Source organism: Salvia splendens, chromosome 19 (genome assembly GCF_004379255.2).
Source record: "Salvia splendens isolate huo1 chromosome 19, SspV2, whole genome shotgun sequence".
NCBI lineage: Eukaryota > Viridiplantae > Streptophyta > Magnoliopsida > Lamiales > Lamiaceae > Salvia > Salvia splendens.
In genome coordinates, this window is record NC_056050.1 from 14,943,982 (window position 1) to 14,957,793 (window position 13,812).

The 13,812-nt window shown below is 37.8% G+C and overlaps 2 protein-coding genes across 3 annotated transcripts; one reads left to right on the top strand and one right to left on the bottom strand.

The window, feature by feature from the left end:
* The first annotated feature begins 303 nt into the window (after positions 1-303).
* LOC121778419 lies at positions 304-3,835 on the top strand. Of its 2 annotated transcripts, XM_042175773.1 has the most exons (6): positions 304-418; positions 497-630; positions 2,364-2,516; positions 2,597-2,772; positions 2,961-3,072; positions 3,487-3,835. In XM_042175773.1, exons 2-5 carry the CDS (start codon positions 499-501, stop codon positions 3,061-3,063), a joined length of 564 nt encoding a protein of 187 aa, XP_042031707.1. In that variant the 5' UTR covers positions 304-418; positions 497-498; the 3' UTR covers positions 3,064-3,072; positions 3,487-3,835. The 2 variants fall into 2 exon arrangements, with proteins under 2 accessions (XP_042031707.1, XP_042031708.1); XM_042175774.1 differs by having other exon boundaries at positions 320-630.
* A 704-nt stretch (positions 3,836-4,539) lies between these two features.
* On the bottom strand, positions 4,540-13,523 carry LOC121778395 (protein unc-13 homolog). The gene is made up of 5 exons (XM_042175744.1): positions 13,030-13,523; positions 11,772-12,635; positions 10,472-10,927; positions 5,662-5,851; positions 4,540-5,577 (listed from the first exon to the last, which is right to left on the bottom strand). Exons 1-5 carry the CDS (start codon positions 13,393-13,395, stop codon positions 4,652-4,654), a joined length of 2,802 nt encoding a protein of 933 aa, XP_042031678.1. The 5' UTR covers positions 13,396-13,523; the 3' UTR covers positions 4,540-4,651.
* Between the last annotated feature and the right edge of the window lie 289 nt (positions 13,524-13,812).

Genomic DNA, 13,812 nt, shown 5'->3' on the forward strand with positions numbered 1-13,812 from the left:
TTTATAACAATTACACGCCATAGCCAATGGCGTTTTTAGGTAATACACGCCAATTTGGTTGGCGTGTTTTATCGTAATTCCTCTTGCCGACAATACGTCTAAAATACGCCGCAAGTATAAAACGCCATTGAAGTTGGCGTCTTTACTAAAAAACACGCCTATCAAATTGGCGTGCATACTTATAGACACGCCAATAGCATTGGCGTTTTTCCCATATATGGAATAGATAACAAAAAAGGTACATTTGCGTAATTTTAAAGGCCAATTGGCCTAGAAACCCGAATTCCTCGTAAAAGAAATGGATTGTGACAAGCGCCGATAGAACTCAGTAGGGGCAAGGAGTGTAGCTAAGTCTGTATCTTTATTTCTGAGTTCTCTCCCAACTGAGCGCAGCAATTTCCTTCAATCAATCAGAAAGGTTTTAACTCTCCCTCTTATTTTCCGATTCTGATAAATTCCTATTGAAAATCGTTTTTCTCCCGTTTCTTGTTCAAAGAAATGGAAGGGACGTCGAACGGAGATGAATCTAATTCGTGGGATGAGCTCTATAACTTCAATTTGGTGCCTACCGAGATATTTCTCAAGTTCAGGAAAGAGATTCAAGGGTTCCGCGTTGGCCTTAATTTAGAGGTATTTATTTATTTATTTCGCTGAGTTTCTTTCCTTGCATTGTTCATATCTCATTGCTAGTGTCTCTGAAGTATTACTGGTTTTCACTTTTGAGTATATGACCAGTGAAAAATCAGATTCACACTAGAGATTCAATGTTACTGAGTTGATTTTCCTCTTATTAGTTTATTTAATGTATAATTGCTATGCAATTACTGGGGATTGTGTGTTCTCTAAGGGGCATTTACTTTTGAAGATTGTTTTTGATAGATAGATAGATAGATAGAATAGCATAGGTTATTCCAAGTTCCTTGATAATTTCTATCATTTGAGCTCATTTTATTTGATTTATATCTCACCAGAAAAGGATAAGCATTTGTATTACGAATGAAGTTTCAATTTTGCATAAAATATTAATGCTTAGTACTCAATTGAACCAAATGATATGTTTAGTAGTTAGTATTCATTACCGAATTTGATACAAGTATTAGGTAGTACTCTGTATTATGTTAGTAACTGCTTATGCAATTAACATAGCAGTGTTATTATCATGTGTGATGTGTTTTTGAATTCTTTTTAGCATAGGTGACACCCGATTCTCATAGTTGGTCTCTTTTTAAGATCTAATTTAGTAAATGTAAGTAGTCTTCTAAATGACATTATGTCAATGCGTGCGTTCTAATATATTATAAGATTCCACAGAATATAGAGTTAACACAAGTTTGCTTTTTAGTAGCTTAGGCAACTATGGCACTGCAAAGGTGAATACCAAACTGCTACTTGAGTTCAGAATTTTTCTTATGTAATAAATCATATTAGTACTAAACTTCAATTCTTGTATGTAACAAATTCTTATGGCCTTCACTATAATTTGTTGGTAAATGCCTAGTGCCTAGTGCTGATTCTCTAGGGGCTTAACCACCAGCAGATGAAGCCGTCATCCTCACACTTTTAATTTTTTATTAGTGGTTTCCATAGTATACAACTGTCACTGTTTTCAAGTCCAACTCCTCTTTCCAACATTCAAATAATCTAGTAAGTTCAACCTTTCCCACTATTGTGCATATGCAGCTTGAAGTTCACCAGACCGAACCAACTGGAGAAGACGGTTCTTATATACCGTGGGTTGCATGGAGTGATTGGGGGTAGTATGGAAAATTAGATGAGAAACTACAATGTATAGACTAGGCACACCTTTAAAGTTGCCATTTTCAGAATATTGATTTAAGTCAGTAGGGGTCACGCGGAAATAGTTCATATGAATTCAACCTCCACGATACACGGTCTATTTCAGATAATTCTATGGCTGGTGGCTACATTCATTAGAATCTTGAAAATAGAGCATAGTCGGGAAATTATATGAAAGATAAGGAGACTAAAACTGGTTTTCAATCTTTTATAGGTTGAACATAATGTGTTTAGGCTTCTTTCATTCCAGACATTATTTAGTGCATGTAGATACATCATCATTCTTCAACAATGTTAATCAACTATTAAATGTTGTAAACGTAGTGAAGCACAGCCGTCAGTTGAGGACTACTTATATTGTATTATACAACAAGTTACAACTAAATCATAAATATGATGCCAATTTCCTAATGGCACCTTCACTTTTGTTTTCACTATGCAAGGCACAATTATGCATGTCTAGACTATTGCTTGTGAATGCTCATCTACTATAAATTCCGCATTAAAGAAATAATATTAGATTATTTTGTTTTAGACTAAGTTTCTATTTCTTTGCTTTTATGTAGTTGTATAATGCTCCCCTGAACGACTACCATGCAAAATTGGTTTTGAAACCTTTAGCATTTGAACGGAAATGGAAGTTAATATATGAGCCTCTATACCAAGATGTGCAGCTTGTTTCTAAGAAAATTCCCATAACGAAGTTCCTTAACCTCCAGGTTTGATGGTCTTCTCTTTCCTAATGCAAGGTTTATCTATAACGTGGCTATTTCACTGAATAGTGTTTAAAATAGTGCAGGTAGGAGTGGGCCATAGCTTTCAGTTGCAGGCAACAGGTTGGAAATGGAAGCTTACAACATCTTTGGGTGGAGATGGTATATCCAGGATTCGAAATAAAACATCTCTTGGTTTATGTCCCGGAGTGGATTTCCGGTTTGGGTGGAGGGCTGATTATGTTCTCCCTGAAATTACCGGGTAAGTTATTTTGTTGTGGTTTGTGGTCAGTGATAGAATTGTATTCACTTGATTGAAATCTGTCAATGTGGTTCTAAATTACGTCTTGCAGTAAGTTAATATGCCATATAGTTCAGCTGTTCTAATTGTTTTTAGTTAATATTTAGAGTATGTATGTAGTGCACCTTCAAATTAATTAAATTTTACAGGGGTGTCGGCTCTGATGAACCATTGTTTAACATGAATTCTGGCCGATTACAAGCGTCACTTGACAGAGTTGAGGCCATTTTTACGCATACTGATGAAGAATAAATCAAGTTGGTATGTCATCTGCTACTTTCAGTTAAAAAGTTCTGAGACACCAAAGATATTTAAACCAGCCATGGGAGAGAAACTAATACGATTCATAGTGACTGTTTTTTCTGTTTGTGTGTCCATGAAAGTCCTATTGATACTGTCTTGCCCTTGCATTTTGCAAAGTAAGATTAGTCATTTTGTCTACTTCGACTCGTGCACATGGAATATGCAGCTGGTTTATTTTATCTAATATTAGATCATCGACTAAATGTACTCATCATCCCAACAGTCATCCAAGTGAATACATATCTACAACAGATCAACTCGTGTATATGCTTCAATTGAATTCATTCGACAACCTTCTAGTTACTTCTTGTTTTGCCCTCATAGATATTTACATGAGCACAGTCAGAACTAACTTCGTCTTTTCTTCTTTAGATCGGAGGTGTGCATCATCTGCAAAGTAAACCAGCAGCAGGCTGACCATGCAATTTGCTATTTCATCTTTATGCTGCTTGCCCCAACTTTTTTTGTTTAAGAATACAATTTGGTACATATCAGAGCCGGTAGGAAGATACTTTTGATATGGAAGAAGGTAGATCATCACTTTAATTGAGCTAGTGACCAGTTTGATTGATGTTTTGGGTTGCTTCTGTTTGTGTTGATGCCAAATTATAATTTGACATTGTTAATTATTTCAAAATATGCCTAGGTGAATTTGTTGCAACGTGTCCAATCCAAACAAACTTTAGACAAGTGAATCAAAATATGCCTACTATGAACTATTTCTCTATTAGTCTATTTCTAAAAGTAGGAACTTTTTTTATTTTGGCATAGTTAAACAATAACTCCTACGAATCATTTAATTTACAACTTATAACTTATATCATTACGTTATAGAGTTCACTTTCCACTAACACGACTTATACTACTATCATTTATCTCTTTCCTACTTTACCAATTACTCCTTCTGCCCCTTATTCATTGTCCATTTTTGTCCATCCTGCATTAATTGTCTACTTTTACTTTCTCACCATAAATGGTAAGTAGATCTCATATTCCACTAATTCATTTCTCTCACATTTTATTATAAAACTAATATATAAAAATGTGACATATATTTCATTAATTTTTTCAACCCACTTTACAGTATACTTCCTCCGTCCGTCATTAGGAGTCTCATTCCTTGATGGCACGAGTTTTAAGAAAAGTAGGTGGAAAAGAGTTAATGAATATAGGTTCCACTTGTATATATTAGTTTTAAAGTTCTCCAAATTATAATACTTGATTTGATACTCCCTCATTTTCATAGTAGTAGAGTCATTTTGTCATTTTGGTACGTCAATAGCAGTTGAGTCATTTCCCTTTTTAGTAAAAGTCAATATATATTTCTTCTCACTTATTTTTCCCCCTATCTTACTTTCTTCTCTCTACTTGTTCCTCTCTCATTACTTTATTATCTTTTTATTTAATACAGTACAGACCTTTTTCTTAATCTCCGTGTCTGAAAGAAATGCATCTATTACTATGGAACGAAGGGAGTATTAAAGCTATACAAAATAAAGCACACATAAAAAGCAACCATCTTGGTGTTTCTATGGACTCAAGTTTTCTTAGGCAAGTCGAAGGTTTTCTTGAGAAACTTTGATGCTATCTTATCATTGCGATGACACAAAACTCTTACAATTGTGTTTGGGTCATTAGCACTCCACTGGCCTGTTGTGGGAGGCAAAGGAGGTCTCCATTTGGCTGCCGAAACATCATTACCACCGCGAGTCACGCGTTTCAGTTGCTCTACAAGGCTCTCTGTCCCTGTTTCGAAAAGTGAAAGAACTCCTTTCACAGCAGCTGAGACCTTATCAATCACATCTGCAGGCAAACCATCTCCATTCGACCAAAAGAGATCACTAAGAGCCTTGAAATCCTCGTCTATCATCCGAGCATCCTGCATGCTGAAAGCACGGGAAGGTCCCCCAGCAAGCAGAACCAGCAAGAATCCTTCGAAAGAAGCCTTCATCACGTCAATAATCACACGTGTCCGGATTCTATCGTGGACTGTGACTGATATTATTTCAAGATTCTGCTCCAGCTCCTCGAGGAAAGGCTCAATTCTGGATGAGGAAACTTCCCCCAAATATAGGTGGTCACCGAGAAGGTAACTCAGATCATGGAAAACCACTTTGTATGCTATTGCCTCAGACAATTCCCGGATCCCTTCCATGCTCGAAGCTACAGAGAGGCTGAAATTCCCACTTCCAGTATTTTCATCATGAGCAAATCCGCTGTTTTTCAGACTGGCCACCATCCTTCTCTCAAGGCCTTCCAGCTCTTTACGGATGTTGTACAGAGTGTTAATACGAAAACACTGCCGTGGCACGCTAAATAAATCGTCTCCGTCTCTGTTAGAGACCTGGGATTTCCTACCTGGACCCAAAATTGACCGGTCTTTCCTCTTAAACGCCCTAAATTTTGAACCAGTAGCACATCTGGTTAACGCTGGCAGTGACGGAATGAAAGAAACACAAGAACCTGCATTATAGCTCGGGATCAGTAGCTATAGGAAGAACTATGGAATAAAATAAAATAAAATAAAATAAAATAAAAAAATCGCACCACATCCAGATTTTGCCTTTATGATATATTTCTGGAGGCATTTATCTAAACCACCAATCAACTCGGGAAGCAAAACTGGGTGCATTGGTATTGGAAGCAAAAAGAATGCTTCCAAAGTCTCATCAACAATCCGTAGAACTTCTACAGCAGATGGTGCGAAGCGCCCTTTATTTACTTGAGGATTCCATTCCTGTGGAGAGAAATGAAAATTGTTTTAAGTATTATCCAGGTATCTCGATTCTTCTGTTCAGTTCAAGGGAAATGAGAGTACTCAGTCATGCTCCCTATTATCAAATGGGAGAGAATAGCATCATGATAAGGGAAAGGTAATGCTGTGACATACACATGATGAATAGAGAGAATTAACAACCTTCTTAAATTTATGGTCAATTTATAAAAAAAAAAAACTGCAAAATATTACGACAGAAAAGCAGGTCTAATACTTTGAAACATATTAATACTCCACCAAGACTATGAAACAAGGAGCGTACAAATTCCTCGGAGGTATTGTATACACCACATTCTTACTTGTATATTATCTGTGCAGGAAACTCTGTAAAAGCATTTACACGAACTTACCAAAATGTAATACTCCCTCCGTCCCACCATAAGCGAGTCACATTCTTTTTTGGGATGTCCCACCATAAGTGAGACATTTCCATTTTAAACAAAATAATCCTCTCTCTTACTTTATTTCCCACCTACGTTATTCTTTTCACTCCTCTACTTTATCCTCTCTATACTTTATTCTCACCACTTTAACTTTTTAAATATCAATTTCTTAAATTTTGCGCCAAAAGAAGTGCCCTGCTTATGGTGGAACGGAGGGAGCATATAGAACCCTTATTAGAAATGGACCACTCACCCCTTAAAAGGCCTCATAGGAGGGAGGGTTATCCACCCTTATAGATTAGATGAGATATTCATGTAGGACAAGGTTTAAACATTTAACACGCCCTCGCACGTGTGGGCTGGATTGACCCATCGGACTTCCATCACATAGGTAGGCAAGACAAAAGATAAGAACCATCATCGATGCGGGCCGGAATGAACATCGGTCTTCCAATCGAGGTAGATAAGAGACAGAGGAATCCATCATCGACTTGGGCCCGCTCCGATAGAAATGAGTCCATTTCTAATATGGTATCAGAGCGGGCCCAAGTCGATGATGGATTTTCTTTATCTTTTATCTACCTCACGAGTGGAAGTCTGATGTTAATTCCGGCCCACATCGATGATGGCTCTTCTCTTGTCTTGCCTACCCACGTGATGGAGGACCGATGTTCTTTCCAGCCAACACATGCAGGGGCGTGTTAAATCTCTAAAATCTTTCTCACATCGACTTGGTGGTGATCCTATCTTATCTATATAAGAGTGGATAACCCTCCCCCTTATCAGGATTTTTAAGGGGGACTTTTAAGGGGGTGAGTGGTTCATTTCTAATATGGTATTAGAGCGGGACCAAGTTAATGATGGATTTTATATTTTTCTCCAGTCTTGCCTACTCACATGATGGAAGCCCGTTGTGTCATTCTCCGATGTGTCATTCCGGCCCACACGTGCGCGGTGCGTGATAAAATGTCTAAATCTTGTCCCATATTGACTTGGTGGTGATCCTATCTTATCTATATAAGAGTGGATAACTCCCCCCCTTATAAGGCCTTTTAAGGAGGTGAGTGGCTCATTCTAATAATAGTCTTGACTAGAACTGAAAAAACCCAGATTAATGCCTCCTTAATTACCTATTTCATAATTTTGTGCTTAAAATATCTCCTTAAGCATTATCACCAGTGCTTGTTCTTCCTCGATAGATGAATCCGGAAGCACTCACTAAATGAACTTAGACAAATGCCACTACTCTCTATTATCTTTAAATTTGTTTATAGCTCAATTGTGCAGAATGTACTTCTCACCTGGTCCCATAGTATATCATGTACCGGGTTATTCATCAGACTTTCTCTAAAGACTTGTGATCAAGCTTGATGTTGAAGCCATTTAACTGATGCACTGATTGTAATAATTTCTGGATGAAGACTTCATAATTTAAAACTCCAACATTTACGACTTTTCACATATGTTCTCTAACATAAGCATATTAAAACTCCAACATTAACAAATCAAGCCCCAATTTTTTCAATTGTGCCCTAATCACCATAATTTGGACCATTTTGCCTTGTTGCCACTCTGATTTTGTCAATTTGGGTCATCTTTGCCTAGTTGGAAAACATGGAATTAAAAGAATCCAAAACGACATTGTTTGATGCTTGAATTCATGTCTTTTGTTGGATAGTTGGATTCATGTTTGTAAGTGATGGGATTTCCGAAATGCCAACTAGGCAAAACGAACCCAGTAACGGTAGCCAGGACATTATTATGAACCTGTTTAGAAGGTTAGGGCCTAATTTATCAATATGGTTATGTTAGTACATAGATGTAAAAAAGTTGCAACATTGGAATGTTAAATGGTACTTACCCTTAATTTTATTTTATATGTTCATATTCATGCTATTAGTTGTTAGTTACTCCCTCCGTCCCACTCAAGACGTCCACTTTCTATATGGAAATAAATCTCTCCCTCCTCTCCCCTCGTTAAAATATTCAACTACCTTTTTCTCTCTATTTACTTCATCTAACAACTTCTCCTAAAATCCTGTGACACTCAAGAATGTGGACATCTTGAGTGAGATGGAGGTAGTATTATTTTTAGTCCAGAGTCTTTGTCCTAGCGGCAAGGAGCTTAGACATTATTGCATGAGGTGTCGAGTTCGAGCCCTCTTGACATCAATTGTAATTTCCTCCTATCTATAGTATAGGAGTTTATTTGTAATTTCCTCCCTTATATAGGAGTTAATTTAAAAAAAAAAAAGAGGTAGTACTATTTTTAAAATTGCTTTTATTTGGCTCCCAATTATTTACTTGAGCCTCGAGTTTTTAGGTCCTTAGATCGCCATTTATGAAATAGGGTACGGCATCTTTTTGGACCGTCATTGTTCAGGACATCATTGTTGTAGTGTGCTCCTTAGTAAGAGAAGGTAGTGTTGGTCCTGTAACTCCTGTTGGAGGTGCAGAGCAATCTCATAACCTAACGGCCTTGACTACCACTATATCGCACTTGCAAGGTAGCTTTTCTGGTTTGAAGTCCTCGGACACTGCCATTGAGTCCGGGCCTGGAGGGGTACCGTTCCTCTCGGAAATCTTGACCATGTTGTTATCTCTTGGCCAGCCCTCTGCTTCGAGCTCCATAGCGCCCCCCTGACCAAAATTCGGTGGCTACACCGCATCCTCCTTCTGTTCAGTCCCACAGCTCCACAAGAAATGTTTCCGACAGACTTATCATGCTTTGGTAGCTTACTTACCTCGGATTGCTAGGGCTTATCAATATTTCTTGTTCCTAGAACTCCGTCCAATTCAAAGGTGAATTTAGCTCTGAATGCTAATTTGTTATGTCCAGCATGGCCATGCCATGGGTCCAATGGATTCTCCACCATTCGCTAACAACCAATGAACTCTGTTTACATGGATCTCAACTCACGAGGAGCATTTTTGTGATGATTAAGCTATCAACGCCTATGAGACAACACTATGTGTGGGACTGGATTTCTGAAATATTACATTTCTAATTGGAAGCATGAGTTCCCACTTCCCAGTTGCTGTATCTCCTTGAAGCTCGGTACATAAGGGTTTGCAGAGCTTCAACAAGCTCTTCCAGACCAGATGCCAGATAAGAACTCACTGACATGTTTGTCGCCATTTGGATAGCTAGGAAAGACATACAAGGTATAGCAGGAAACCACCTGATTCTCTCTTGATTGTCCCTAGATCTAGGTCTAAGTGTTCTCTATTTCACCCATGTCCAGCATGTACAGAGTATCCTTGTCCGCCCCGCCTACTCGACGACTCAGCAAACCATACCACTGCTTTCGTAGCAGCCGACCGCTTGGTAATCTCCACACGCCACAGGTGAGATACAAAATCCAGCCATGTGCTTCGTGCCTTCAGAGGAGACAAGTAGACAATGTCGATGAACACAATCACTCGGCAACCGAGTTTAGCCCAGAGACTGATCACTTTGTCCAGCCTTGAGATCAAGGCTGTTTTGATGTGTAAAGTTATTGATAGCAACAAAATCTGGATGATGATTCTAGAATATTTATTTATTTTATGCAACTTCATTTTATTACTAGTTGTTAATAAAGGCTTCTATTTTGGGTCCAACTTATTTACTTGGGGTTTAAGTTTTAAGTCATTAAAAAGTTATTTATAATTTTGGCTTTGACATCTTATGGCATCATTATTGTTTAGGACAACATTGTTGAAACAAAAATTCTTGTACCCGTCTTCGAGGTAGTTGTCATTCATTGATCCAGTAATTTTATTAATACCTCCACCTTCACTCTAGCATGCACATTCTGAAGACTTCCTAGTTCATATGACTCCGTTAACCCAAAAGAATGCAACTCATGGATAGAGAGAGGGGGGGGGGAGACATCAAGGGTGAAATGGAAGAGGAGCATATGCACAAACATGAGAAATAATAAATGTATTTAAGTTGTTTGATAAGTTCATTTTAGAGGTTCATCATCTTCATTAACTATTTCGGAGTAATTCAAATGCATTTGAAATCCACCTTGTCATTTATTGCATTTCACTACCTCCTTGCCCCTAAACAAACAATTGGAGCTTCAGTTTTTGAAGTTTGTCTTTCTTATAGTGCATATTATTGTTGTGTATATGTTGTTCTAAGAGCAAATAAACAAGTCAATGCATCACATGGCGATTATAATCACGAAGATTAGTAGAGAAAAGGTACCTCTTGTTGCAAATTTCTGTCGACCCATTCCCTTAGCCTGTCAAGTCTAGTCTGTATCCAAGATTTCACTAAGTTGGTAATCACAGCCTGAGCTTCGTAAGGAGCCATCTCCTGAATGGTTGACTTTCCACCATCTTCACTGTCCAATGAATCAGCAACTGCCATTTCCACTAGATCTTTTTCAAGTTTTTCTGCAGCTAGCAGCACTTGTATAGCTTCAGGGTTTAATTCATTTATATTGGAAACAAATTTCTTGAGCTCTTTTGCATAGCAAGCATGCAGAGTAGCGACAGCTACACTTGTGGCATGAGGGTGCCATCTTTTCAGTATAGGACTATATATTTCCTTCTCATTGAAAGCAATGTCACAAACATTTTGGGCTAGAACGCAAAGAAGAGGGAGATGACTTTGCTGATTCTTAGAGGACTTCCTGCTTGCAATGAGCTTCTCTCTTTCCTGTCTTCAGGTGGAGCAAGAGTCTGAGTCCATATAATGACACAAACAAAATAATAAAAAGTTCACATATCAAAAGAACAGAGCCTTTAATCATTGTTTCCCGATGTACTTGAGATACCAAAATCCTTAAGCAATATCTACTCCAATTTATTTCCTGAAGGGCCATAACTCAGTAATAATGTTTATTAATTAAAAAAATTACTTGAGAATTCCCAATTCAGAGTTCGTATATATGAAAACTTGAAAATTGATAATTAAGGGAGCAATTAACGTCTTAACTGAATATAAACAAATACATGTCCTTTCTACGAGATACTACCCATGATAATTAGAATAACTAATTATAATATTTGAATATTTCAACCAATACTTACTTTACTGTTATAAGACATTGTAATCTATGAATTGTTTGTACCCTTGAATTTCTACAGTCGTTAGCTAATACTTCCTCATCCCCCAAAATTATAGAAAATTTGATTTGCACGGGTTTTAAGAAAATGGTTGGGAGATGTGGTTGGAGTGGATAAAGGGTATTGCTAAGGGTCCACTGTGTAGACAAAGTGTGGTTTTTTTTGGGTAGTTATTTACCATTTACCAAGAGGTATAGAGATTATTAATAATAACCTCATGCTCATATCAGAAACTAAAATGGATACTTTGAAGGAAAAAAATAACTATAATGTGATGTAACATCTAGAGTACAAAGGTAAATTATGAAGAATTGAAACTTGAAGAACTGAACCATGTTTCCGTGCATCCTATCTATTTTTTTCCAGGAAAGATCTCTAATTTGTTCCAATCATTATAATGAAAATTTGTCAATATAGATATTCCAAATACTTGCCTCAGAAAAGGTATTGCACACTGACGACCTTATATGTGCATCAACCCTGCTGCATGCCACATCAACTTCCTTCATCTTCTTTCCATATTCATGAGATACATCCACCAATACTGTCGCTGCTGATACCCCGATGGTCAAAACACTTTGCATTACATCTATGTTAACCCTATGAAAATATTCATGGTATCGACCAAGTCTCTTTTCTGCCCAATCTAGTATCAGTTTTAGTGTTGAACTTAAGATCTTTGAGTATTTAGGATCATGAGCTAGGTTGACATCCTCGACCACTTCCACTATTATATGATCAACGGCAAAGAGAAGGTCGTTTTCAGTTTCATCAGTAGCAACATACTGGCGGAATAAAACCCACAAAAAACAGAGATTGTGAAACATCTGATCTATCCCAAGGATCCCCCAGGTCTTCTTTACTTGATCCAATACATCATCAAGTTCTTCAACAACTGATGTCTCATCATTTACATCAAAGCAGGATTCTATCAGTATCTTATAAAGATGGAGATTTAGTGGAATCCCATCAGCCCAATGGCAAATATCAGATGTAGAACCATCAAATGATCTGCAAGCTAGAGAGGTGACAATGTTGCAGAGAACAAGCATCGATTCACTGTGCTTGCCTGTATCAATGGGTTTATCAGACGCAGCACGTAGGATATGCCGAAGACGTTGAGGGGCAGTAAGTGATTTTCCAAGAGGCACGTGTGGATGGATAAGAAGTCCTGCTTCAAGGATTTTTAAGTTTCTTCTCTGCCATGCCTTGTACTCCCGTTCACTAGCGAAATCTGAGGACCTGAAATGTTTCAGCAACTCCAACGGCAGAACCATTGACTCAATACGCCTTCCAAGCTGTAAACATGAGATAATCAAGGGAAGATCAAGATACATGGTTGCATTAGCATATTCAACTTCAAGTCATTACACGGCTTTTACATAATCCTCGCATAGGACTCATTTCTAGCTACATCAACCAAAACTAAATACACCATAACAGCTACCCTTGAGGTGTTTACTTTTCATGATTGTTAAGATACAAGATTGAGCATTTTTATCCCTATTGGTAAAATCACTAATCCTACCTTTCAATTTAGATGTGAACCAAGCAAAACTAGCTCTCCAAAATTCCAATTCATCTTATTAAACACTAGATTAGCAAGATAGATAGATGAAGCAATGATCATAGTTGTTTGCAAGATACAAGAAAAAGAAAGTAATTTTGAAGAGATTAAAATTGAATTCCAACCTGACCAGCAGCCAATCGCAAGAAGCCACGTCGGACTCTGGAATCGGTCTGCTCCGAAACCCTCATCTGAACCCTCATGAGCTCGCCGACACTCTTCCTATCTAATTCATCCTCGCCGCCGCTTTTCTTCTTCTTCTTCTTCGACTTGAGGCCTAGAGCCTTCTTCACTTTACTGGCAGCGGACCTCTGCTGCGGCTGCTGACTCCTCTCCTTGGAATTTGAGCTGGAAACGTAAGTGAGGCGCTTCCCGGAGGTGGAGCTCCGGCACGCTCCGACGAGGATTTCATAAGCGATTTCCCGGAGCTCCGAGGGAGAAATGTCGAGACCGAGCTCGCCAAACGGGTCCATGGATGATGAATTAATCATCAACAGTTGCTATGTATGATTGGAATTGGGGATTTTTGTATGGAATTGTAAAAATTTGAGGGAAGGAATTGGAAAAGGGAGCTGGAGATTGACTACTCAGCCAACTCACACTATTTTAAAGATGATGGAAATTATGTAGACCAATAATGCCAAAAGTAGATGTAACATAACATTGTCTACTGAATATTGTGTTTAGAAATATGAATGAAATATTATTATTATGATGATTATGATTATTAAATTCAGATTGTAATGACATTTTAATAAGAGTGATAGCCAATGTTTCTTGATAAATTTCAAAATAGTCATGTCTATCTTTCTTAAATAGTAATCTGGCTTCTATAATTGATAGTGTTGTGTTTTTTAATACACTCTTTTTACAATATCCATCAAGAGAAAGTTAGAAATGAAAATGAG

Excerpts from the sequence above, each read along its gene's own strand:
- LOC121778419 (XM_042175773.1), top strand. The coding sequence starts at position 499 with ATGGAAGGGACGTCGAACGGAGATGAATCTAATTCGTGGGATGAGCTC. Across the intron at positions 631-2,363 it reads GCGTTGGCCTTAATTTAGAG|TTGTATAATGCTCCCCTGAA; the intron begins GTATTTATTTAT and ends GCTTTTATGTAG. Across the intron at positions 2,773-2,960 it reads GTTCTCCCTGAAATTACCGG|GGGTGTCGGCTCTGATGAAC; the intron begins GTAAGTTATTTT and ends TAAATTTTACAG.
- LOC121778395 (XM_042175744.1), bottom strand. The coding sequence starts at position 13,395 with ATGATTAATTCATCATCCATGGACCCGTTTGGCGAGCTCGGTCTCGAC. Across the intron at positions 12,636-13,029 it reads TGCGATTGGCTGCTGGTCAG|CTTGGAAGGCGTATTGAGTC; the intron begins GTTGGAATTCAA and ends TCATGTTTACAG. Across the intron at positions 10,928-11,771 it reads TGTGCAATACCTTTTCTGAG|GAAAGAGAGAAGCTCATTGC; the intron begins GCAAGTATTTGG and ends ACCTGAAGACAG.